A 26,626-nucleotide genomic window follows, 5' to 3' on the forward strand; every position below is an offset into this window, starting at 1 on the left:
CCACTCCCCTAAAAAGAGCAGCGGTGAGCCATAATATTGAGGATTATTCTTACACCCTTGGTCCGGAGCAGAGTGCTGCCCCATCCCCACCCCTCTAGGCCCACTTCGGGGGGAAAAAAAACCCTCAGTACCTGCGCAGAGCGGCGGGCGGGGGCTCCGCGCCCCGCCCCGGCGCGGAGAGGCGGCGGGGCCCAGCGCGGGGCGGGCCGTCGGGAGCCGCTCCCGCGCCGCTCGTCAGCCGCTGCGGCCCGCCCCTGCGCTGGGGCTGCGCCTCCGGCCCAGCCTCGCACCGCTGGCCGGCAGGAGGGAGCCGGGGCTGGGCGCCCGCCCCGTTACAGCTGGGGGCCGCGGCTCCTTCTCCGAGCGGCGGTAAGGCGGCGGCGGCGGCGGGGCCTGGGGAGGCGGCGGGGCCGCGAGGCGGAGGGCGAGGCGGCTGGCGGCGGCGGGGAGGTGCGGGGCTGGGAGGCCGCCGCGCCTCCGCGGGCCTGGGGCGACGGGGAGGGCCCCGGGCCCGGCAGGGCTGGGAGCGGGCGCCGGCGCGGCTCCGGGTGGGGGGGGCTCTCCGGCCGGCGGGGGCCGCCTGCGGGACTGGGCCCGGGCAGCCCTGCCTCCGGGACCTGTTTGCTGGGGAAGGTGGCTGTCACATCCCCTTTTCTCTCCGTGCCTTGCCCGTTCGGCGTCTGGAGAAACGCCCCCCGGCTGCGCTGCGGGGGCTCGTTTTCCGTATGGCCCATTTATGAGCCTCTGTGGCATCTGTAGCGGGAGCTGCCGCCGCCGCCCCGGCTGGGCAGTGCAGGGGACGCGCCGTGAAACTTCTGAACCCATGTGAAAGCGTTGCAGGAAAATTGCTGCCCAGTGCTGGGGAGGGTAAGGGGGTGGAACAGTAACATTGCCGCTACGTGGTATGGTGTTTTTGTTACGATACCTTGAATGCTCTCTTTTGATGAGGGACCGGGACTTTCAGGGCCTTACACAGAACAGGTTGCAGCTGGGGAGAACAGTAGAAGTTCACAAGCATCTCTTTTAATTTGGAAGAGGGACAGAGGACAGGCTGTAGCTTCACCATAGAGAGCTGAGGTGTGGCTTGCCTTTTAGGGGATTATGAGGGAAAGTAGGTTTTGATGTGGCAGGTGAACAGAGGGAAGAGGACAGAGTTCAGCATTGGAATGGAGCTTGAAGAAAGGTGGCCTTCAGGGCTTGTGTGTTCGGCCTGCAGGTAAGGGGAATTGTCGAGTCTTCTCTCATACAGAGCAGTGGGGCAACGCTTGAAGTTAGGAGGAACCGCTTCAGTCTTGAGTGTACTCCGCAGAAGCACAGTGAACTTTATTTAATGCTGGTGTGCGTCAGATGATTTGAGGACCTTTGATGGAAAGAACCCGTGGAAAATATTTTGCTTAAATTTTAATTTTTTGGGTTTTCTCTTGCACTTCTGTTTTTATTAAAAATGAATTGAAGGAAAGTGCAAAGAAGTAGACTTTGTTCTATTAAGAGTCAGAATTGTTTTTGTGAAAGGAAAGATGATGATCACGCTTTTGGAAGAGGTATTGTCAAGCTTATTTACCCAGTGGAAAGAGGATTTGTTCTAGATGTGTTCTGGCAAATAATAGCAGTAATCCAGCAGAAAAGAGTAGACTATTGCAAACTATACAACTAAGCCAACAAGTGTGCCTGTTTACCTCATCTGCTGAACAGTCATTTGGTAGAATGGCCCAAGAGTTCTTGCACCCACTTTCCACAGCTGAAACAGGACTTTTTTTTTAACAGATGGTATTTAAATGAAATGGCTCGTTTTGAGACTGTAGCTCTTGATCTGCCATTTTATGGAAAGCAATACTTTAGGATGTTGTCTGTGTGGTAGGAATGATGGCCTGGTGGGCAAAGCTGGGGGTAGTAATCATGAGACTGATTATCATTTTGGCCCTGTCATTTATCTCCTGTGAGTCCTCAAGCAGCTTAACTCACACCCGGTTTCCTCTCTGCAAATAAGAGATAATATTTCTCTACTTTTCTAAGGGTAGTGAGGATAAAGTGCAGTGAGAGATTGCAAGGCACGATGAAGTGTCGTGTGCATTAAAGACCTAAGTGGGTCTTAGTTGAGTCATCTTGGTGCTTCAGATTTTGACTTCAGGATGCTTTGTGGAAGAGAATGAATAGGAAGAACAACCGTCTGGTCTGGTTGAATGAATGTGGAAGCCTTTATGATAATGCTTTTATTCTAGCCAAATTCAACAGCACGTTTTCCTCCTCTGTTTAACCAGTCCTATCTTATAATTTCTATTGCAACTGTTGCTATGATCTTCTCTATTAACTGCTTCTTTATTAACAGAGCTACTCATCCTCTTGCTGCTCGAGTGTTTGCAGTAACGGACCTTTTGTCCGCTAGACCAGAGAACCACTTCTCCTGGAGCACATCACTGGTTTCCCACCAGGGGTTTCCCACTGGTTTCACACTTGCATGCTGGTTTGGATGCCTTGCGTTACACCTAGCTGGAGGCTCTCTCTGCCTTAGTTAAAAGGGTGGCAATATGACTGCAGCTCTGCACAGACGACCACTTTCTTGTCCCAGCTGGGATTGTCTGTGTGTGTGAAGGGGGAGATGATCAAGTGTTTGGGGCAGGGACATCAGCGACTTTGTTCCAGCTAGAGGTGGGGACTAATGTATGGGTCTAACACTACCTGTACGGTTGTCTTAGTTTTCCTGTGTAATCTATCCCATGCTTTTTATGCTTTGTTTTCTTTTCTGAAATAGAAATCATGCAGTGCTGTGGACAAGCGTTGTGTGTTGTTGTGTATCTCGTGCATCTAGCAAGATGATGATCCTGAGTCATTGCTGTAGAGCAAAACCATTTCTTATATGCACTGAGCTTTCCAGCTGTTCCGTAGAATCACATCGGCACAATCAATTTAAGCATTGATGGAGTAGGGTTAGTTATTACAGCTGTTGCATGAAAATGAAAAAACTCAGTGCTGCATTTCATATTTCTACACTGTTGCTTGCTTATGCTTCAGTGCAGTCTTTGATGCTGCAAGTATTTTTTCCTAGTAGCTGTGAGGTGCCTCCGGAGGCTGTATCTCTTGCAAAGAGCTTGTTTCTTTCAAATTTTGAAAGTGGGGATGATGGGATACTAGGTGAAAGAGGAAGTTGTTGTTTTTCCAGGAGCTTGCTTTTTTTTTTTTTTTTTTGAAAGGCAGACTCTTCCCGACTTCCCGCTTCACAGAACATCCGGGTTATTTAATTGAGTTAGAGACATCATATGCTCTCTAATAGATTTTTTGTAAAATTGAAGTCTGAACAGTAGCTTCCTGTATGACAGAGAGTTTTCAATGGTAAGATGGGCAAATTACGTTCTTCGAAGGGAAATCTGAATATGAAATAAGTGAAGATAATGAATGGTGAGACATGCTTTTCTAACAGTCATTTTTTCAGTATAACTTTGGGTATGCTGCAGGTATCTGTGATGTAATATAAATATTATTTAATATCTAATGTTTAACAAACTAATATTTAAATACTATAACTATGTTCTTTACTGTCTTAATGGTTTTTTAAAAAATAATCCTGATATACATAAATCATAACTCTTGCATGGAATGAAAATATGGGAGTATAACTTTATATTAATTTATTTCTAGTCGTTTTCCTGCTTCTTAATGCATTTGGATGGCTCAGAGTGAAACTTTTTAAGTTCTGAGCAGTTGGGGCAGATTATAGTTCAGGAGTAGGTTGTGTTCAGAAAGCTTTATCATTATGTAGCGGGGAAATGTCTCATTTGGCATAATCTTTTTGTAAAACATGTTTGTAAAACTATTCTGAAGGTGTTTTTCACTGCTCTCATAAGCAATGCTAAGAAAGAAAAATATATTTAATTTGTTCTCATCTGTATGCATTATGACGAGGGAACAGTTTCAGATTTTTGAGAGCTTACTAGGAATGCAGATTAAGTAAACGGTAGCTGTGTTGAAAGCATCCCGTTTTGTGCAAGATGGGAAGTGAGTCACTGAGTCCAGGTCCCCTACAATTACGGGAATGACATCATATAATTCCTCATAAGATTCCTTTTATTCTCATTTTTTTTCTTAATCAGGAGAACTCCTGGTGATGTTTTCCCACTCAGCCATGTCAGAAAATGCTTATTCATTCCCTTTTTCATATTTTTTCTTTTTCTGAAAAGAACCAACTGAAAATGTCTCAGAATCCTGACAAGCCACATTCAAGTGAAGAAAAGTTGAGTGGTTTGGAGGATGGTCAAGAGGAGAGCTTGGACAACCCGGATCAGTCTATCAGAAAAAGAATACGACAGGGTGCTCCAGGGTCACACAGAGATGATACACCGAAGTGTAAGCAAAACTGCTTTATTAAAAAAAAAAAAAAAAGTAAATTCTATAATTTTTTTGGTGGAGACAATCATGGCGTTTTATAGCGTTCTGTGCAAGTTTGACTCTTTTGCAATTAAATGTTGTGTGACTCCTGATCACTTGCTTTTAAACTGTTTGTAACACCTTTCTCCCCATTTTGTTTTAGTATTTAATTGTTCACAATAACCATGTTGCTTTGAGCCACAGATATCTTAGATGCCTTTGCGTGTCTGCACTCACGGAAAGGATGAGCACTACTCCAGTACGTTCTAGCTAAACTGTTGCTGCTGTTTGCATTATCAGCTGAACCTTCTGGTTCAGAAACAGCAGCCGCATGTTTCTCTGCATGGCAAGGAAGGCTGTTATCAACAAAGTAATGTCCTGTCACCCCCCTCCCAATACAGATAGCAAGTTGTATATTTAATCCCAGCATTACTTCTAGTGTCAAGCAGGACTGCATGTTTTAAGTTTATTCCTAGGGCATTTTTTTCTTTGTCATTCTGCTTTTACCATGAGAAGCTGGATGCAATATGGCTACCAATTATTTCTGGCAAATCTATAGATTCCAAGGGGAAGTTTTCTGGTCCCAGGGATTCAATTCAAAGAGGCAGAATTGCTCAGATAACTAGTTCCAAATTTCTGTAGAGAGTGTCTCAACATCTAACATTTTATTTGTTGCATTCTTTTTATTTTTTAATAGTGTTCATTATTACTTGAGGTTTAGTGTTTTGTTTAGTGTCCTGTTACACAGAGGAGATGCTCCACGGGAGTTTATGTTCTTGCGTCTTGCTGGTTGCCTGATAGGAAACGTGGTGTGTGTATGGAGAGAGGCTATGAACACATGAAAGGAAAATGCACAGCACAGTCTTGCACTGCATTGTACGACGAAGAAGACGTCAGTCTCGAGCCCTCCCCTTTCGTAAGGGAGCAGCTGTAATATGAGAATGAAGTAACATGATTTAAGAGCGTTCTTTGGTAAATGAAAGAATCTTAGCTTTTAGTGCATCCACTGCTAGAGTGAAGTCATTTGGCAGTCGGACAAGAGCACTCTCATTCAGCTGTGAACTTTGTTGTCCTGCTAGTTCTTCTCAGAATATCAATCCTTGCTGTGTTCCCGGAGTTACTGTGCAAGATTAAGCTCCAAGCAGGAGGAAATAAGGGTTTAAAAGTGCTGCACAAAAAGAGCAAGATATTAATGAAAAATTAGCACATTGGAACCATACTGTATATACTTGGAACAGCTTTGAATGGCAGACGGGTGATGGACAGTTACTTTTAAAGGACCTTTTCTATGTTACTAGCTTAAGTCCAATCAAACTGGATTATCGAATGAGGCAGACGTGATAGTTTGCCTAAAACATATCTCAGTGAACCCGGCCTATGAAGATCCCTGGTTGGTTTCTTTCATTTTGAGAATTAGTATGTCGCTCCTGTGCCCGGACTGTAGTAGAAATGAATGAACTACAGAGAGAAATCGATCCATTAGGGCAATTCTGTTGTGGCTCTTTTCCCCGCTTCTGCTCCGCTAGATGTTTTCTGGAGGAGCCGAGTTGAACCTTGCCATTCTTGTCCGCCTCACCTGAGGACACTAATGATCTAGCTTTCTCTTTTTTCTCAAATACCTGGACTAGGGAAGAGCTGTGGTGCTTCTCCTGACTTCTGGCAAGGCATTGCAGGGCACCTACACGCACTGCTTGCAGTGATGCTAGCACAGCTAGGAGGAATCTTTACCACAAAGAATCAGTGGCAACAGGTTTCAGTTGGCTTCAGTGGGAATGAGATTACTCCCCTAACCAGCATGGCCTACACCTTTGTCACCTTCTCTGCCTTTATGTTGACTTGTTTTTAGGGCTGTGACACTTCCTGCACTACAGTAGTGTCCCAGGAGGATGTTATGTAGTCCAGAACAATTAGGAGCTGTAATTCCCACTGCATCCAGGAAGCAAATTAAGTTTTCTGAAACTGTCCCTGTCCCTCTTCTACCTTCTAGATTTCTACAGTCAGTCGCTACCTTTGTCTCCTGCCTAACGAAAACTGGCCTGTTTTTTCAGGTTTGGCGCCTCCTCCTACTCGCTTGTATGCCCCAGGGCCCAGTTTGAAGCTGGTTGTTCATCCTTGTCAGTCCCAAATGCCTGCCAGAGGAAGAAGTTTTAGGCATTGGTGCTGGGACTAGGTCTTGATGTCCTTTGTCACTTGGATGATGGCCTGTGGGGAAGAAGTTTGGAGGAGTGCCAGTTGCACTGGAAGTAGTGAGAATAATTAGCTACTAGTACATTATTGCTTAATGTTAATGGTGATTTGTTTGCCGACTGCTTTAGAGATGACGTCTCTTCCTTGAAAAATATAAAATTGAAATGGCAACATCTGCACAATAATTGGGGAAATAGTGCAGTGAAAATACTAGTATTTTTAATGATTTCTTCCTACAGTATGGAGAAAGATGATGTTAAGCAATCCTAAAGAAGTGGAGTTTTGGGTGCGAGGTTTGTTTTTATTTTTTAGAAGAGCTTGATGGAACTTGGAAGCAATTGACATACTGAGCCCAGAATATCACCTTGGGTTCACTCCTTTGTTTCCTGTAATACTCCAAACCTGTGTCATCCGCCAGCTGGGAAGAGGAAGGGAAGGAAAGGAGAAGAATCTTCAGATGATACTGTCTTTTGGCCCTTTGTACTGTCAAGAAGGTGGAAAGGGTCCAAAAGTATTAGCAGACTTTTTTCCACAGACTTTTATCGATAACTGTCTGACAGTTTAATTTCTGTTGCAGCTAGTCCTCCTCGTCCCGTGTCAATAGAAGAGCTCATGGAAACAGCTAAGGGAGTAACCAACATGGCATTAGCACACGAAATTGTTGTTAATGGAGACTTCCAGATAAAACCAGCTGAATTACCAGAACACAGGTAAGATTGTTACCAGATACGTAAATTAAATTTGCATTTGTAGAACTGCAGAACAGCTCTAGTGGATCATGTAAAGGCTCTGGCTAGTATCTTGTCTGGCAGTGCCTAACACGAGATAGGAAAGAGCATAAGAAGAAGAATGTAAGCATGCAGTTCTGCTTCCTCAGAAACGTGTGTGCATGCAAGTTGAACCTCTTGGAGTAATTGTTTGGGCATGTGTGGTGCGAATCCCACTGTGGTGTGGTTTCTGTTGGTGTCCCCTTGTCCCAGGAGCCTGAGACTGCAGTCTTCTGAATACCCAAGTCTAGCTGCAGATGCAGGTAGTGCGCTCAGCATCTTTTAAGCTTTCACTGCCTGTGGGAGTAAGATGAAACTGATCATTTTAGCTTTTTCTGAGCCTAGTGTCTGTTTCTCCAGGGATTTTTGGGGGAAGAGGTTCTTACGTTTTATTAGGTTAGTCCTTTCTCCTTTTAAGTTTGAAGTCTTTCCTTCTCTTTCTGACCTAACAGTAGTTCTATCCCCCCGCTGAGAGGGGAGAGGGAGAACAGAAGAGGCCTTCATGTCTGGTCGCATACTGGCCCGCCTAGCTGACCCAGTCCTATTGACAGATGCTTCATCTGCTGTTCCTTTTTCTTTCACACGCAGAGAGATGTGGCTGACAATGTGTTTCCTGGGTTAATTTCTGAAAGTTGAGTGCATACTTCATGGAAGAAACTTGGTCCACATTGGAACCAGTGTTGTCTGTAGGTGTCTCCGTTTGAGAGAGACCCCAGAGCACATTGCCTTCATGGGTGCTGCAGGAGAATGTGCTACGGATGGCTCTTAGGAGACTGGCATTGGTTGTCCTTATAGAAAGTGGTCATACTGAGACAAAAGGTCTGATGCCCATCTCCACCAAAACAAGGTGACGGTGGTTCTCATTAGCGTTAGTAATGAGAGGATGTTGCTCGGAACTAGAATCGTCCCTGACTGAAAAGGCAGTAATGGGAACAGTCTCATCTTCCCTTCTCACCTGGACTATTCCTGTCTTTCCAGCTCTGGCACCAGCTTATTATACCAGTGGTGTTTTATTAATGGCTGTGGACTGCTAAACAACAGTAACCAAAGAAAACGTGCTCATGCTATTAAATACACTGAACCTCCTGGTCCCAGCAGGAATTGCCTTTGAGTAAGGGTTGAATGGAGTGGATGAGGGTCTTTGCTATACTTTGTTCACTTGTCTCAGCCTCTGCGTTGGTAGGAAATGGAATCGTGGTCCCCTTAAATGCTGAGGACAAACAGCATTTAACTGAGCTAGCACGTGACAATAGACATTTCTGTTGTTCATCAGGACTCATATACTTTAGAGCTCAAGCAATGATTTGATCTGTCTTCTCAGCACTGTCTTTCAGTGTCTGCCTTGTCTGTTAGACAGACCCAGGCAGTGTGGTCCAGTCCTCCTTCGTTGCCTTACTTGCAGGTCGCATGCAATTCATATGTGGTCCCGTGGACTGGGACCTGTCTCTAGCCTGCACAAATGCTGCCTCTGAAGCAAGCATTTGGAAAGTAGGCCTGAGACACGCAAAGCTCATTCTCCCCATTCCGTGTTATCTTCTCTGTCCCAGCATCTTTTGGGGGAACTTCCATCAGGTGTTTTCTGCTGGGCAGTTGATGGCTGAGAATAAATGCTTCATCTAAAGTCCCACAGTTATGAGAGTGCTGTTCTATTCAGTGTCCGCTTCTGCTCCGTGTTCCTTCGCATGGACTTCTCATGTGAAGATGTGCTGTGATAGTGGATAACTTTTCTGGTATGCCTCGCTGCCATAATGTTGATCTTGGCATTTTTTAGGGAAGAAGGATTTTAGCATGTTTTCTTTTTTCCATCATTTCTTCTTTCCCCACCCGCTTAAAAAAAAAAAAAAAAAGCAAAAGGAGAGAAAGAGCTGGGGACCTATGCTGTACTTTGGAAAGTTGGATGCTTTTGCTCACTGATGCTGAGCAGTGGCTGTAGTTTCCAGAGTGGCTGATTTGCATCTCTTCACCTGATCACAGAAGCAGATGTACTGCAGAGGTCACCTTGCCGGGAGTGCTTGGGCTTTGTGATGGGCCAGGCCTGCTTTAGTACAGGATCCCTGTATTTGGCTTTTGTGAGCGATTTGTGTGCAGCTATTTACCACCTCGAAAAGAAAGAGCAGTCCTTCTTATTTTGCTTGAAGAGGGATTCTGGAATCTTCCTTGGATTAAATGTTTTGTGTGTGTGTGTGTATAGCTTAGAGTCCCCCGCAGCTTGAACGTAAGCGTAGACAAGTGGTTGTGACTGTATTTGCAGTTGTATGCGCTGTCAGTAGAGCACGTGTTGGCTAGTCTTAGAGGGCCACAGGGCCTAAGTGCCTCTGGGCGCTGCCTGAACCTCAGCTGCACGTGGAGTCGGAGCCTTGGGAGTCTGGTGTTTGTTGTGGGCACTTTGTGTGCGCGTGTGTACATGTGAGCGTTTTACTTCTTCGGTGTTGAAGTTAAACCTGGTGTGGACAGGAGCCTGCCTGCTGAAGAGGAGTGACTTTCAGTATTTTGAATTAGGAATTGGTACTGAAGCAGTGGAATTCATTTATTTTTTTGCACAAACTGAACTGGGCCTTTGTCTCAGAGTAGCTGCAATATTTATGTGTTGAAATGCAGAAGCTTTTGTGTTAGGGAAGTTACTTCGTTTCTGTTAGGTTTACTTAATGAATTTTACTTAGTAGAATTGCATTTCCTTAAGGCTTTTGAAAGGAACATGAATACAGCTTGTCTTCAAAAGACCAGTAATCTCTGTGATTTCCTTTTTTTTCTTCCCGTTGTTTACTTTAGAGGTAGCGTGTGATAGATACTTTCAAGAAGTTTAATTTGTAGCTGCCTTTGCTTGTGTGTAACCCTTTATTAGGATATAAGCCATTCCAAATCCTGTGTCCGGTTTTTCTTGCTTTTCTGAGTAACTTAAAATGGCAGATCTCTTCTCTATTAATTGCCATATATTCATTATTACATTATATTCATATTATTACATGCTGTTCTTCAGGAGCTGCAGGTTATCTATGTAAGGTGGTGCAGAGACAAGTATTGCTTTTTTTAACTGGTCATATTTACTCACAGCTTAGAAAAAAAAGTAAGAGATATTGTGCATAAAGCTTTCTGGGATTGTCTGGAAGCTCAGCTAAAGGAAGATCCACCGACATATGACCATGCAATTAAACTGTTGGGAGAAATTAAAGAGGTAAGATGATGTGATATCAAGGTAACTTACTGAATTTGTGTAGCTGCATTGATATGAATGGGCAAAAGTGGTTGAAGTTTGGCTTTTCATAAAGGACTCCCTTGAACTTTTTCATTACTATATCATTGTCTGTGAACATATATAAGTTGTATAACCCCAGAGGAGAAATTTGAATCTAAAAACAAATGCAAAACCGTGTAAGATAAATAAAAGTTAAGTAATACTAGTTTCATAATTCCAAGCTTTCTTCATGTTATGACAGTGGTATTAGTTACGGAATCAATGAGATGCCCCAACACTGGGCTGACAAAACCCAGTACAATAGTCTTAAGTACGATCTGTACTACAGAGCATTTACCACTTAGTAACTTCAGCACCGTGCAGAATGAGGTGAAACACTTGGAGTTGGTGAATAGTTGGGTAAAAAAAAAAAAGAAGAAAAAGAGATTCCACTTGTAAAGGGCAATTAGTTTAAATAAAAAGTGGTTCAATAACTGTTTTGATCCTTGTAGTCTTTGATATGTAGAACTAATGCACTGTTAAAAACTTTCCATTTCAGAATCTCCTGTCCTTCTTGTTGCCTGGTCATACTAGACTGAGAAGCCAGATTACAGAAGTTCTTGATCTGGATTTGATAAAACAGGAGGCAGAGAATGGCGCCCTTGACATTTCTAAGTTGGTCGAATTTGTTATTGGGATGATGGGGACTCTCTGTGCTCCAGCTCGAGATGAAGAAATTAAGAAACTGAAAGATATTAATGAAATAGTTCCTCTGTTCAGGTACTGAAATGGTATTTATTAGTCATGTTGAGAGTCCCTTAAATAGTTTTAGATGGGGGGGGGGGGGGGGGCATTCCAGCAGAGCAACCTGTAAACCTTTGTAGAAAAAAAGAGTGATAGGAAAAGGGATATAGTTGTGGGTGTGAAGGGGAGAGATGCTCCAGAAGTCTTTAACAAGGACCTTCTTTGTTCTGGTGAACTGGAGTATTTATCTGGCTCCTGCATGTCACTGAAGGACACTTTCTTAAATGCCAAATGCATATAAGCCTTAAGATAGCAGGTGAATGGTCAGTTCGTATCAGAATTTAATATCGACAGCAGAAGGGGAAAAAAAGCAAGCAGGAGCATAGGAAAAAGGTATAATTGTTCTCCAACCAGTTCTTCCTGTCCCCCCAATTTGAGCTCTTTTTACCCCCCACCCACTCCCTGTATAATATCCTTTCAGTTCTAAAGGGAGTGTACACACCACGTCTGGGAGCACAGAGGCTTCTGCTTTGTCACCATGTTCTCCGTTGAACAGCTCAAGGTCTCAATAGTTAGAAGAAATTTTATTAACCTTGTTGTTTTCTAATTTGGTGACCTTCCAAGAGTTCAGGATTGACATGGCAGAAATATTGCCAGCAGGAATTAGGTTGCTTTGAAATTAAGGTGTTTTTCTTTTTTTTTTTTTCTTTTCTTTTTTTTCCCCCTTGGGTCTGATTATTCACTTCCCACTGAGGCTGGCTTTATAGGCTGCCAACAGAGATAGTATGCAAGCTTGGAAATCCAGATGTCTTTTTATGTATTCAACATATGATATTGCACATCCTGGGAAATATAATCTATGGAGCTAGTAAAGTTAATTCCATGGAGGCTTTTTTACAGGAGAGCAAGTTTTATTTCCTACTTGGAAGAGGCACATGCATGCATGTACATGCCTGCTCAAGCTTTCTCTCTGTCTCATGCCCTTAAATTGTTAAGCACCCTGTTAATGTTTCCCATGCATGTTTTTGCTCTTTCCTTAGACAATCTGTAATAAATCTTGTAAATAGTACCTCTTAAACATCCGCAGCCTTGAATAACTTTTTCTGTTTGTTTGTTTAGAGCAATTTTCTCTGTATTAGACCTAATGAAAATGGATATGGCAAACTTCGCTGTCAGTAGTATTAGGCCAAAATTAATGCAGCAGTCTGCTGAATATGAAAGAAAGAAGTTTCAGGAGTTTCTTGAGAAACAGCCAAGTATGACTTTGTTCCTTTCTTTCTTCCCCTCTGACCTCCCAGTAAACTGCGTGTCTTTGCTTGTAGATCCTGAAAAGAAATCAGATTTTTTGTTAAGTTCTAGAATTCATGTGGTAAATGACAGCTTGTGCCCCAAAACTGTGGTTTGAAAAAATCTGTCGGAACAACAGTTCTGCACTTTGTACTCTGGAGTTTAGTTTCATTTCAATACCATGTAGGGCATACTTAGCTAGCATCATCTCACCTCCAACTTCCTGTAGCTGTGTGGTGTTTTAATTCTGTTTTAGACGTTCTGCTTAATGCAATAAATGAAATGCATGTCAATAACTGATATCATGGGTATTAGCAATAGTAACTAATGGGATTGTTTGGAAACTATTGGTGGAAAAACCTAACTTTGAAAAGGAATTTTCTTAACCAGCTTTTTTTTTTCCCTGCTCTTCCAGATTCTTTAGACCTTGTCACAAGGTGGTTACAAGAAGCAGCAGATGACCTTGCAAAGCTGAGATGTAAAATGTTGCCTCCCCACTGTAGTGGTGATGGTGCCACTGGTGGAGCTTCCGCCTTGTGCTCCACTGCTGTACAAAATCAGGCCTATCTGAAGCTCCTAAAGTGGGATCATGTAAACAGGCCTTTTCCAGAAGTAGGTATTTAACAGAAAAATTGATTTCTGTGCTTGTTCTGCTTTTCTGTTTCTGGGATGTAACAGGAGGTGTTTGGTTTTGTAGCCTTGCAACAAGTACAATACTAAAACATTATCTCTTGATTGAGAGCTCTTGTAGCTCTTCTAATAGGTACTTCTTTTTCAGTATTGAAACATACTTAGTTGGAAAAGAGGAGTTAATTCTTTTCATTTTGTTCCTGTTACTCACCTGCTGAGCATGTGTTGCTCTTTTCTGTGTCTTTGTCTTATCTTCACTGCTGTGAATAGGTAGGCACCACAGTGTCACTTCACAGCCCAGCATTCTGACTTCATTCCGTGCTGCCTTCCTCATTCTTTGCAGACAGTGCTGATGGACCAGACCCGCTTTCAGGAAATACAGCTGGAGCTGGAGCAGCTCCTCTTGACTGGGACTGTCCTTCTGGTCACGTTCAGTGCAGCAGGCTCGGCACTCGTTGATATGCCTGGGTTTGCTGAGAAAATCAAAACCATTGTCAAGGTGCTGCTGACAGGAATGCATCTTCCGTGAGTATTGAATAATCCTGGTCACACAGAGGCAGGTGTAGTTCTGTTTTCACTCGAGTAAATAATCAGTTTAAGCTTCTCTCTGGCTGTGGACTGCAGAACGTGTAGAGGAAGGGATGAGGGCTTTTTATGAGCCCAGGCTGACAATTTTTATTCAGCTTACTCAGACAGAACCGTCTTTTCTTGCTCTGTTCTTTTCCGATACGTACATGCTCCTTTCTTCAGAGTATGTTTTTCATGATGCCTCGTTGGCACATGAGAGTGCAAGCAGCTAACCATGCTTACAGTTTGGGCCAGGCTCCCTTGAGAATTTGTGTGGTACGGTAAGCAAGCAGCTTACCGTATTTACATTTAGATTTAGAATGATTGCTGTGCACATTCTGGGTTGATAACAGTTTTTTGCATTAGTCAGAGCTGTCTGTGTAGGCAGAAAGTCGGCTCTTACTTGTATGGATTGTTCAGGCTGGAAATCGTTAATGCTATCCTACCTCCTTGTTTTATACCTCAACTTTATTTTTCATATATATAAAATGTATTATTCTTTATAGTTCTGGCTTTATCTGGATTACGCGTCTTCCATTACATTTGATAAATAAGGCAACTATAATTGGATAGTTTCTCTTTAAAAGGTGGGAAAAAAGTGAATAACTAATATAGCTAAGTAATGCTCTACTCCACATTCTCTAGCTCCTTTAACCTGCAGGAATCTTTGGCCACCATCGGTGAAAAGGTGTGTGCTGAAGTTAACAGCTGCCTTTCCCAGCATGGGTTTGCACCATTCTCAGCTGAGAGAGAGACTGGACTTAAAGGACAAATCCAAGCAGCGGCCAATCCGGATAACACCATATCCAAGCTAATAGGTATGCTTTGACGAAAATGCTCTCTTCTCGAGTGACCGCTCGTCTGTCTTTGTAAAACTGTTGGTGGCATGTCATGGCGTGGTTTCTCATTTAATGTTTCAACCACTTGTTTACTATGTTGAGGCTTTCTGTATTTTACATGAGATTACGCTATTTCTAATCGACTGTCTCTTTTGAAAACAAACCAAACCCCTTGGTCCAATTTTTCCAGATTCTCGAATTGAAAAGTTTCTGGAGAATTATCTTGCATCTAGTCACCAGAAATCGTTACCTGCTATTCCTGGAGGATTAGGCCCTATTCAAAGAGAGCTGGAAGAGATTGCTGTCAAGTATGTTCGTCTTGTCAACTACAACAAAATGGTCTTCAGCCCTTACTATGATGCAGTCCTTGGCAAAATACTGACTAAGGGAGAATCCCAACTTGTAGGGAAGTCAGAAGAATCATAAAACCAGTTTGTATGCTACCAATACGGTATTGTCAGCGATTTTAAAAAATTGCACTAATATTTGTCTAGGAAAACAGCTTTCCATGTAAATACTGGTTCCTTTTAATTCACGAGTGGTGATTGATGAGGAAAATAGATGAGATGCAAAAGGGGTTCTGAAGTAAATGATGAAAGAGAGATGCATTTTTAATGTAAGTATGCAACCTGGGGGGGGATGTCTTGGTAGTTTTCTGGCTGCAATTTTTAGATTTTTGAGCTGATGCTAGGTAGGACAAGTGTAAGAACCAAACTTGGTAGTTAAGTAAATAAGTGGCTCATTTTAGGGCATTTTACTCTAATTTACCGTGAATTTAGTTTGACTAATCCAGAGTAGATTAGCAATGGTCCTTTCCAGAAGGGGTGATTTGGCTTTAAAAAAAAAAATCTTACTTTAAAGACTTAGGAAGAAAGCTAAAATTCTAGATAAGAGAAACTTTAACAGGCAAAAAACAAAGCCAAACAGCACTTTATTGTAACATTATGGTTAGTATGGTAGGCTACTAGTTTTTTCTGCATTTTACTGCATTTTTAATAGCCTTTTTTTGCTGTTTATCTGCAGATGTTACAAAACACATAATATATTTTTGTAGCAAATTTTCTGGTTATTGGGTAACTGTCCTCTGCTATGTACAGTACTTACAAAGGTGGCAATCTTATAGATTGCAGCTGTATTTATCTCTTGTAAAGAGTTCAGAAGGGCAGAGCTAAAACATTTTGATAAAAGTGGCATTTCTTACCTTTTTTTTGCTAGTAGTTTACTCCTTTTTATGTGAAATACTAATTTTAAAGTAAATCTTTGTCATTTTCAGAAGGTGGGTTTAAAGTGTGTGAAACTTTAGGCTGAAAATTTTACTTGTTTTTTAAAACTACAACTGGAGATGATTGCATATTCAATCATGTCTTCAAAAATATCCAGGAAGTGCAGAGCACTATCGGAAGTAGAAGTGATTTTAACGTACTGTGAGGAGTGAATGGTTTAATGTTAGTTTGCATATACAGGGAATATTTTCAGTAGAAGATTTTTTTCACTTTGTAGAGGCGTACTTGAAACTTAAAATATTTGTAGGTCTTGAATTTAATTAGCTACATGTTGTATAGATGAGTGTTCACAGAAGAGCTCGATGATCTTACAGCCTTGTTGCAATTTCAGACTCAGCTAGGAGGTAAGTACATTTGAAATTTTCCTCTAGTTGAGCACAACGCTGTATTACAGTAATCAAAATTTGATGATTTTGAAAGCAAAGTTCATAGTTATAAACAGTGTGTCCCAAGTACTAGACTATCCAAAATAGAATGTGTTGTCGTCTTTAAAAAAAAACCAACAGGTTACGTAAAATAAATCAAGGGCCCTTTTATTGCTAACATCCAGGTTCATTCTATTATTTTGGTTGACTAATAGATTAATAAAACTTCTCAAAGGAAGCACTTGATTATGAATCAGTGTTGATGCTTCCCTTTTCTGTTTTCCTTTAAATGTCAGTGTGGCTATAGCTGCACTAACTTTGAGTTTGGAGGAAGGTGGGATAAGTAAGACCTTTTATTCTGTATTAGCCTATGCAACTATAAAATAAATCTTCTCATTCATTACAAACCCCCTTCCCCAAGGGAAAAAACCCCACCAAAACCCTGGAAGAGATCACCAGCTCAGACAAGTGATTTTTCTCTCGGCTAAGTGTACTCAGATAGTAAAATGGATGTCTCTCTCTGAATCTTTCTTTGATAACTCAAAAATGAGTAGGTTGGTTAGTCAGAAAAAAAGTTCCCAGTAGGTTTTTGGTGTGGTCTATTTAATTGTTTGAATCAGCAAAGGATACTACAGAGGTCTTCAAGATTGCTGCATCTGCTTACTGTACTTTGTTATTAGTGCAGGAGCCACCTCAAAATACAGCCTATAGCTCTGCAGCTCCAAAAAATTAATTCAGTAGTCTGCGTAACAAGAGAGCTACCAGAAACATTATTGCTAGAGATAGGAAAAAAAAAAACCAAACCCAAGACAAAGCTGTGGTCGTTTTTGTTAAATGAGAGTTGCAGAAGTTATAAATTGCTGCTGTTATTTTATATTTTAGTATTGCCTAGAAGCTGCCTTTAAAGGCCCCTGTGAACTATGCATACTACAAAAATTTAGATGCTGTAGGGGATGATCTCAAGGATGTGGGGAAGAACAACATCATGGGGAAACAACACACTTGGAAAAGGCTTTGAAAAGTATGGGAGTGATGCCAGAATGAATGGGACTGCATTATCAACAGATAAAATTTGTACTTGCTTAATCTAGGAGATGGCTGCTCCCAGTTCTGGAATTCAGGGTCCGGATGTCCGTGACGGCCAACTCCTGCTTACTCTGACATTGAAGCATGGATTGTCCTGCCACTAGTGCATGCGTAGTGCTCACAGGGTTGACACAGTAAGTCCCATCTCTCCTCGCAGTAGGGGTTTGATTCCCAAGGCTTCACGTAGAAAAAAGCGCAGTACCCGCATCTGGCTGGGATCTCACCTTTGGGGGGTACACGCTGTGGGAAGGAGTGCCTCCGTGGGTGGGTGCTGTAGGCCTTTCAGCAGTAAAGATCTGAAGAGACTGTGATAAGTGCCCACAAGTGCAAGTCATGTTAGTGATTTTCCCGGGTTGTTTTTTTAATGCTGGTGGTTGACAAATAGTTTCTCTACATCCTCTTTAAAAGAAACAGGGAGATACAATTAAGTGGCAAAGCAAAACAGAAATTCTAGGATTGATAAGGCCAGACCCTACCTCCACGTGAACATTTATGTGGTTACACATACGCTGTTTCACCTTTTAGTCTGGTAGATACAGCACTGGCCTACAGTCATCTATACTGCTGGCGGCGGGAATGTTTTTCAAGTTGTCCGAGTATCTGAAGTTCCTGTGGTCCGGGGCGAGGGGTTTCTTACGGTCTTATCAGAGTGCAATTCTGAGTAGTCAGTGGCAAGTTAAAATCTAAAGTATGCATAGAAACTGCTTCGAAAGTTCATACAGTGTTTTCGTTAGCTTGTTTGAAAATAACAGGTTAAACTATGTAGCTAATATATTAACATTTAGCTTTGTACATTAAGTAAAAGTGGAAGACCAATGCAGTTATCCAGGAACAGATTGTGTTAGCTAGTACTCCTGGACAATCCACATTAGATATATGTACCGAGTTTGTCTTACGATGCTGTCTTCTTTAAACAGTCATGGAATTACAAGCAAAAGTATACTGTATCCTCTAGAAAAATGGAAAAAAAGCTAATTCTAATATGTATGCTCTGATCAATTTCCTGTGATGGTCTTATTAACATCGCTTTTGAAGTGGCTGAGTAATATTTAAGAAGTAACTTGTTGTGTTTGAATAAAACCAGAATGAGGCATGATGTTATGGATATCCTTTTATTTTAAAGGAATGTTTTTTTCCATTTTCAACTACAAAACAGATTCCATACATTCTGCCATAAATAAAAACGAACAATAAGGCAGGAACACTACATGAACAAACTGAGAACAACTGTTTTCCAGAAAATGTGAATTAAAAATGCTTCACAAGTATAAGCCATCCAGTTTTTAAAATAAAACTGTTGAAAACCCACAAGATTTCAAGTGGTAGATGTGAACAGCCTTGAAGAACAAAATGCAGTTTTGACAACCTAGTTTCGTTCAGAACACATTCTAAGGTTGTTCTGGCTGTTTTTGGATCAAGAACCATATGGGAGAAGAGGCACCACAGTAACAAAACCATTTTCAAGATTTTTTTTGTTTGCAGCTGTCCCTTTTAAATGCTTGACTTTTAAGAGACTGATGGACTCAATGCAAGTCTTTGTCTATCACAGTAGAACTCCAAACTTGTTTCACCGGATTCTCTTTTGCTGTCGTGCTCTGTAAATGTCGTGTACAGGGGGAACTACAGATCCTTTCTCCTCATCGTCGTCAGAATCTTCATGTGGTCTCTTAACAGCCTTATTGAGCATAGCGTTATTTTCCACAGGTCCATTGCCTTCCACAGCTATTTCAGGTAGGCCTCCGGTAATTATTCGTACAGCTTCATCAACAGCTTTAGAAAGAGAAAAAGATTAAATTAATTTGTGAAACTAAATTCCCTGATTAGAAATAAGCATGCAAACAGGGACACCAAGATAGATACATTGTGGAGATTTCTGGAACATGAGACGCTTTCCTACCCTATTCTCCTACAAATGTTAAGAATTAAGTCTCGACTGTCTAAAACTCCGAGCTATGGCAAACACTAATTATAAAGTAAATGCTGCTGCTTCAGCTTGAGACCTCCCTTTACACGAGCACCGAGGTCATTTGCAAGCTTAATAAAACAGGAAAGCCGGTTGGGGAGACAGTATAGCTAGTTCGTGATTCATCAGAAAGTATGCATAGCAAGTCAGTTTCTGCTTATCAACAGAGAAAACTGCAAAAATACCATGTAGATTTTTCACAATGTTTTATTTTCATTCTAAAAGAAATTAAATCCTAGCTTGCTTTCTCTCTGATCATTTGCTCCTTAAACTAACAGGGGGTGCAACGTAGCATACTATCATCTGCCGTAGTTTACGTGAAGCCTGGAGTATGGATCTGTCCTGTTTTTATATTTCAGAACTCTACCTTCTTTGTAGGAGCTCAGAAAACACTGCTCTTGAATTGTTCTCAAGCACTGCAACAATGTGCATTCAGAGTTATGCCTACCGATGAACTTACCGTACTGCAAATTTGTAATTTAATGTTACAGTGCTGCTAGAAATAACGCCTTGCTTCTTTTCAAGGATATTCTGAAAATGTTCATTTCTTTGTTTTAACGGTTACCACCAAAATGTTATTGAAGTAGCAGCTGGTGATTTCCAGCTTTTTAACTTTTTGTTGATCTCCCCACGGTTAAACGTACAAACATCTCTATGTAGATTGCAACCTACAAAGGCAGCCAATTCAACAGTATACTCTTAAATAATAATTACACATCTGTAAATGAGGTCTGGATTTTAGACAGCCATATCCATATGTAAAACAAAGTCATATGCAGCACTATCACAGGCTCCAGAGAAAACAAATAACTTACTGTCTGGCAGTTTGCATCTTCTAAATATCTCCATGAGCTCATCCACTTGAACAAAGGGACCCTGATTTGTTACCCCAAAAAAAAAAGATTAGAAGATTATTTTCAATAGAGTGAGACATACTGTGGTTGTGTCAGAACAGAATCTCTACAACTTTTTGCAGTTCTCAGAATTCATTAAAACAAACCTGAAAACAGACAGGAGGTGGCAGGAGCTTCATGAGAACTACAGCTGCTGGTGGAACAGGAAATACACCGCCTGGGACAGGATGTAAACCTGGAGCTGCGGGAAGAAAAAGTGCATGAAGCCAGTGCAAGACAGCTAGACTTGAATTGCTTTTGCAGCATTATTATTTGATGCAAATAATTACTACCCTGTCACTTTTGCCTCTGCTCATTACATATTGTTTAGTCAGCAATCTGAAGTCTATGAGCAGTGTGTATAACAGCTTATTACCATTTACCAGACCCCAAACTACTTGTACTTACGTCCGTGTGACCTTAGTATTAAGTAAAATATATATGCCTTTAGCAATCCAATTAAATAACAGCCTAAAATCTAAGTACATGTTTAGATGACTGAAGGCTAGGAAAGCCTCTGTGATTAGGTTTGCTAAACACACAGGTTAATAGCTTGCCGCCAGGTGAAATATAACCACTTCCGACTGAACATCTGACTTACGTGCCAAGTGTCTTGGCTGAAATGGAATCATTTGTTGAGTGTCCGGTTTTGGATATTCAGGTTTTCTGTCTACTTCATCTTTGAGAACAGGCACGATGGAAGGTGCAACCACAGGGTCTGGAATTATAGCTGCCAGCTTGGCACGGGAGACGTCCTGCGAAAGCCAATTAGAGAGCACTGAACTTGGCAGGATCACATTGCTTGTTCAAATTACAGAACAAAACATCTCTCTAGACCAGTCGCTTATTCTCACTGTGTCGTCATTATAATTTCAGATATCCTCTTAGAAGACCATCTGGGCAAAGCTTGCATGTTTTCATCAAGCATTTTGGTCCTACAGTGTCCCAGCTGGGAGTGGAAACGCTTGTTTTTGTTCCCGAATGGGACCGTATTTGTCATTTTTGAGTGGCTCCTTTTTTTAGGTTAAAAAGATTTAGGTGAACAGGTGCAGACCACTAGGGCTTCACAACTATCATTTCCCCCTCATTTCATTCCCTAGATTGCATTAGCTGGAAAAGAAATAAAGCATAAGGCAGGCAGCAGGCATGCAAAGCATCAGTTCAAACAGGATTACATTTTGGCATGTTAAAAGCAACAGAAATCTGCCCAAGGGCTGAATCATCTTAGGTACACACCACCTCGCGTGCGTTTATCAAGATGTACTCTCTTGTAAGCACACCTGTAACTTCAAAATAACTTTGTCCCGATTACGTTAAAAGTATTCAGTGGCTGAATGTGAGTCTTATTTCCACCTATCGCGTTATTTTACAACTGTGTGAAGACCAACAATTCGGCTGCTTTGCTAACTTTGATGACTTCTGTATTTTTCAAAAATTACTTCTCTGTGTAAGAAATAAATGGAAGCTGAGGCACTATTTTTGAGACATGAATTGAAGGCTCTCTTCCTGTTCATGCAAATGGGAAACAGCAGTTCCTCCAACAGAGCTGCTTCTGCTTCTCTGGCAGCCTATTTTACACCACGCTTAAAAAACAAAACAAAACAAAACAAAACATTTTGTTCTGTTCTAATGGTTTTCCAAAGTGTTACGGCCTTCCACATGACTAAAATAGTAGTTAAAATACATGTGGTCAGAAACGAGATGGGAGACCACCAGATACAGGTGTCTGGCCTAGACTTTAAATTCCGAATAGCAGCGCCAAAGCACTTTAAGCCATAATAAACAACTGAAAAAAACCCAGGCAGCCACTGATCTCTACAGATAGTTTTCCTCAGCCATTTGCAGCGATCATTGGGACTGCAGCATGTTTGCTTTGATACGGTTCTCAATGAAGTCAGCGGAGTTTTGCCAACTGGAGCGGCGGGGCAGCCAGCGATGTTTCATACAGTTGACCTGATTCTACAAACTTCCAAACGAATTTTGGTTTTGAAGGAGCTCAGGTTTAAGTCTGAAGTGGAGGCCTGTAGCTGAGCGGCGATGGCATTAACACATCGACCTTTCCATGAGGAGATGAGAGGTAAATCTGAATACATGAAGTTGCATCTGTTAGGCATGTTCCTTTGCTCCTTTCTGCCCTCGGCCCACAATGCCTGGCACTTTGCTGCCCACCAAGACAACAAGGAGGAGGCATGCCAGGCCTGTCCGACCTGCTTTTCTATCAAGGGAAAAAAGCGTAAGGTGAGTCCTAAACAAGGAATTGCTTAAGTTTGCTAGGACTGAAAAGAGTAACAGTAAAATTGTGTTCTTAGCCACCTACCTTATAACCAAGGGCCTTCAGTTCGCTAGCAGAGCAAGGGTACAAATCCATGAACTTATACCTGTCTACCAGCAGAGCTGTTTCTTTACCCTCATATTCTTCCTTGAATGCCGTAAACCTCCGTTTTTCAACTTTCAGTATACTAGCTAGATCACCAATGTTACTTTCAAAAGCTAAAAACCGAGCCCAGATTTCCCTGTAAAAGAACAGATAAATAGACAGGTGCTGAAGGAGAAAGAATTACTGATCACGACCCGATTAAAAAACACACGAGAGGAGAGATTCAAAGGAGGTAATCTGGGAACACGTGACCATTTCTGTTATTTACTTTAGATGCATCTATAACATGCATTACCTTCCCAGTGCCTTACATATTTCTGTAAAAGCTTTCAATCTAGTGGATCGTAAAGGACTTTGTTATGGAAAGGAAAGGATTACTGGTGTAAATGACTTCAGCATTTGAGGTAAGCTTTTCTCATCAATGTAAGATGCACAAATAGACTTTACTCATCCCGCTACACAGAATTTCACTCTGATCCTGATATGTGAAGGACTTTTCAACATAGATTATGATTTAGTTCATCTGCATAGACTAGCATATTCTAGCAGGCAAGAGCAATACCCTATAACACAATAGGCAGCACTTCAGAATTGTACATAGCCCAAAATAGATCCAGTTACTGCTTATTTCTCTGTGGAAAATCTCGTATATAACTTAAGCAACATCTGACCATATTTCTGGACTTGATTCAACTTTCATTTTAGCTTTGGAGTTCACCTTTGAAGAAGATTCAGCTTTAAAATTCTTGGTTTTTCTCACTTTTAAAATGGACATAAAAATACTTCTCACGGAAGATCAGAATTAAAGTGCAGAATCGATGTGCACAGCAGTGCGATGTTTGATTTCTTAGTTTTTGATGCCTGTATCTACCAGAATAATAATGGTGAGCACTTGGACTGCAAAGGGTTTGGTAAGCATTTTTTCAGAGAAATAAATTTAAGAAGTAGTAATGAAAATGTGGCAGTGAGTGGTTAATCCAAGTCTTTTCTGGTTCTTTCCCTATTTATTTTCAGTTGGCTGGGAGTTGTTCAGCATTCTCCTCAATAAATTCCTGACTCACCTTCTCTAACATAATGCTCCTGAAAGATGTTCTCAACTCCCTCTCCCCGTCTATCTAAAGCATCTATCTGGTGAGCAATACGTGTCCTCAGCCACGCCACCTGCTCAAACCACTGAATCTACTGCGCAGGAGGATTTTGCACTCTATCCTCAACAATCCTGCGTCAATGAGGTTTTGAAGTCAATAAATTAATGAATTTCACTGCAAGTGGGATAGGGACTTTCACAAATCTGTCACAGTTGGTGCTATTTTAGACAGCATGAAGAGGGGAAGGAACATCTGTACCTAATATTGTCCTGCTGTTCGTTTTTCTAATTTCTTTGGGATGTTTGTAGTTGAAAGGGGTTATGTATCTTTTTTAGTGTAGTGAAACTGCTTTTGCAGACGTACCCAGATTTCTCAGGTGGAAGGCTCCCTGAAGTTAAAACACGTTCAAACAAAACTCTTGTATTATTGTCCTCTTTAAAAATAGAAAGAAAAAAGAAAAATCACACTGAGTAAAATATATTAAAGACAATTTAAAATCATGTCCATTCAAAGAAATGTGTACATTAAATTAAATAGAAGGCTGACATTCTGATACCTGGATTTGAATTTCAGTAAGTAGAAAAAAAATCTGAACGCCTACATAAAACTTTACCAATGTTAAATTCTACTGTGAATTTGTTATTTGAAAGTCTATTTATTTCTGTTGATAGCAACAAACCGATCCCAATACAGGTTCTTTTATAACAGCACAGCTATTGCTTGGCATCTCTTCGGGATCTCTGTTTTTTTCCATTTTCTTTAATTATCACGATGGCATATCTCGGTAATTTTAAATTTGGCCTTTCAATTCATTACTTCCCTTTTAAATTAGGGCAATATTAATATACTTGTGTATTCCTCAGAAGTCCTCCCAAAATTGTTAGACCTGGTTCCCAATGAGCAGTCAGCCTTTGTACGTTGCCACCTGGGGCAATGGAGTGGTTGGTGGTTTTGTTCTTAAAACTGCTAGCTTGTGCCCTGTTTCTCTCGCTGTGTATTTTACCGCATCTTACATTTACAGGAGTTCAGTGATCAGTTTTCCAGTAAAGTCTGCTGTGTTGCTAAGACAGAGCAATACACTGGCAAGTTTTAAGATAATTTTTTTTGACGGCAGCCTATGGAAAGGCATTGCAAATATTCATGTAGACCTAAAATAATTTCTTGCAAAATTAAATATACTTTGACTTGAAAAAAAATCTGTTCACAGCTCACGGCAGGAAAAAAGCTCTAAATCTGTTCAAACTTTCAGAGCCTGAAAAAAGAAGGTACTGTAGTCTGACAGGAGAGATTCATGTGCCTGGTGCCTACAGAACGCACTGGGAGGTTCAGAAGGTCCAGCAGCACAGCTACCTGCAGCCACCGCTCACACCAGCAGTGCGGAGGCTGGCTCACAAAATTGAGCTAGGAATTCGTAATAAAACCCAGATTGTGTTACACCTCTGTGTTGTTATGCTACAAAAGCTAGAGTATTGAATACTTGAAGAAATACCTGAAGAAATCTGAAAATCTAATGCGTATCTGGCAGACAGGGCTGGGCAGAGGAAGAGCCTGGGATGAACCGCTCTTCTCCCTCTTCTCTAATTCCCCATGAAACATGGACCAGGACAGTTCCGCACAAAGGTCTCTGTCAGCCCCTGCTCCCCACAGCAGCTCGGGTTTCTTGTAACATCGCTATTAACTCCTGCATCAGGGAATCCCACGTAGAGACCTTCCGCCACCCCCCCGCCTCCTGCCCGAGGCTCCCCAGCCCCCTGTGCCCCCAGTGCTGGCACAGGCGGGGAGCGGCGTGCCTTGCCCGTGCCCTACTCTTTGCATTGCAAACCGGCTCCCCGGCAACTTCCAAGCAGGAGCGATATTCACAATATCGCTTTTATATCTTGCTCATCTCATCTATTTGGGGAGAAAGAATTTAAATTAATTCTAGTAGGGACCAACTAACCCATCACTTCTCGCATGCTGATTTCAACCCCCTGTAGATCTTTTCCCTCGGAATTTAGATTTCTCAGTGTACTCCCCACTGTTCATAGCAGATGCTGTAAAACTGCTGCAATGCAAGTGAGTTGCAATTTGGAAAGTTCGCTCTCCTCTATTCAGTAGAATCAAGATCTAATGTCAATGCACTTCTGGAACTACAGTAAGGACAAAACAGCAGGGTTTTTTTCCAAATTAATTCCCGAGTTTTATGAAGAGGTTTCATTGCTCTTCAAGAAGAATTAAGACTAAAATACAAAGAACTTGGCCTGAACCTGAACTCACAGAGAAGGCACATTAATGCTTCATTAGACCTCTCAAAGCTTAAAGCTTACCATTAAGGTGAGAAAGGTAGTCGATATATGCCAGTACGTATTCTGGAATGTCCCCATATTTTTTCAGCCCTAGCTCAAAAATCTTAAAGGCCACAGACTTATCCTGCAAACGTTAAAAAAAAGACATTATCAGCTTCAGTGAGCTACGCACCCTCCTGACACTTCCTTAATATCAAACTAAGCATACATGATTACCTTACTACAGTAATACTCCATTAAAGCTGCTGTAACATAGACGTGATGGCGGGTCCGGGCATCCTCTCTTGCTTTCTTAAATATCATTCTTCCAGATTTTATGCCTTCTGCTCGCCTTGCAAATTTCATATATTGGATATAAACCTAAGGTGCATATTAATATTTATACAGTTACAGTGCTAACAAAGAATACTAGGATATAATAAAGTTTTTGACTATATCTGAAATAATCTTTACTCACAAAATACAGCTAATAATACAGTCATAATAGAAACAAGACTGTGTTGCGCCTCTGTGTTGTTTTGCTATAAATACTGAGGCAAAGCTTTTATATAATTTTTTTTTAAAAATGGAATATACCTAAGGCTGATCCCCTGACATGGCAATAGTTAATACACAGATTTTTCAAGGAAGGGGAGATAAATAGATGAATGTAATTTACATAAGGTGGTGCCTTCAGAGAACCAGGGGCTTATTGTAAAAGTGGTAACTTTCCAATAAAGTTAAGACATCCATAA

General features: G+C 41.5%; 2 protein-coding genes across 2 annotated transcripts in view; one reads left to right on the top strand and one right to left on the bottom strand.

Moving 5' to 3' along the window:
• Nucleotides 1-270: 270 nt before the first annotated feature.
• Nucleotides 271-18,382, top strand: TCP11L1 (t-complex 11 like 1). Its single transcript, XM_076343900.1, has 10 exons — nt 271-369; nt 4,173-4,338; nt 7,124-7,256; nt 10,365-10,485; nt 11,045-11,265; nt 12,349-12,485; nt 12,932-13,128; nt 13,490-13,671; nt 14,359-14,531; nt 14,743-18,382. Exons 2-10 carry the CDS (start codon nt 4,185-4,187, stop codon nt 14,976-14,978), a joined length of 1,554 nt encoding a protein of 517 aa, XP_076200015.1. The 5' UTR covers nt 271-369; nt 4,173-4,184; the 3' UTR covers nt 14,979-18,382.
• A 7-nt stretch (nt 18,383-18,389) lies between these two features.
• The window catches only part of CSTF3 (cleavage stimulation factor subunit 3), a 52,916-nt gene continuing 44,679 nt past the window's right edge, over nt 18,390-26,626 (bottom strand). Inside the window, exons 14-21 of the mRNA XM_076343899.1 lie at nt 26,109-26,252; nt 25,914-26,016; nt 23,971-24,040; nt 22,460-22,655; nt 20,744-20,897; nt 20,250-20,344; nt 20,065-20,125; nt 18,390-19,056 (exon numbers count right to left, since the gene is read on the bottom strand). Of these exons, the coding sequence (XP_076200014.1) occupies nt 18,854-19,056; nt 20,065-20,125; nt 20,250-20,344; nt 20,744-20,897; nt 22,460-22,655; nt 23,971-24,040; nt 25,914-26,016; nt 26,109-26,252 (1,026 nt within the window). The 3' untranslated portion in view covers nt 18,390-18,853. The remainder of the gene's footprint in view (nt 19,057-20,064; nt 20,126-20,249; nt 20,345-20,743; nt 20,898-22,459; nt 22,656-23,970; nt 24,041-25,913; nt 26,017-26,108; nt 26,253-26,626) is intronic.

Source organism: Aptenodytes patagonicus, chromosome 7 (assembly GCF_965638725.1).
Source record: "Aptenodytes patagonicus chromosome 7, bAptPat1.pri.cur, whole genome shotgun sequence".
NCBI lineage: Eukaryota > Metazoa > Chordata > Aves > Sphenisciformes > Spheniscidae > Aptenodytes > Aptenodytes patagonicus.

Excerpts from the sequence above, each read along its gene's own strand:
- TCP11L1 (XM_076343900.1), top strand. The coding sequence starts at position 4,185 with ATGTCTCAGAATCCTGACAAGCCACATTCAAGTGAAGAAAAGTTGAGT. Across the intron at positions 11,266-12,348 it reads GAAATAGTTCCTCTGTTCAG|AGCAATTTTCTCTGTATTAG; the intron begins GTACTGAAATGG and ends TTGTTTGTTTAG. Across the intron at positions 13,129-13,489 it reads TAAACAGGCCTTTTCCAGAA|ACAGTGCTGATGGACCAGAC; the intron begins GTAGGTATTTAA and ends CATTCTTTGCAG.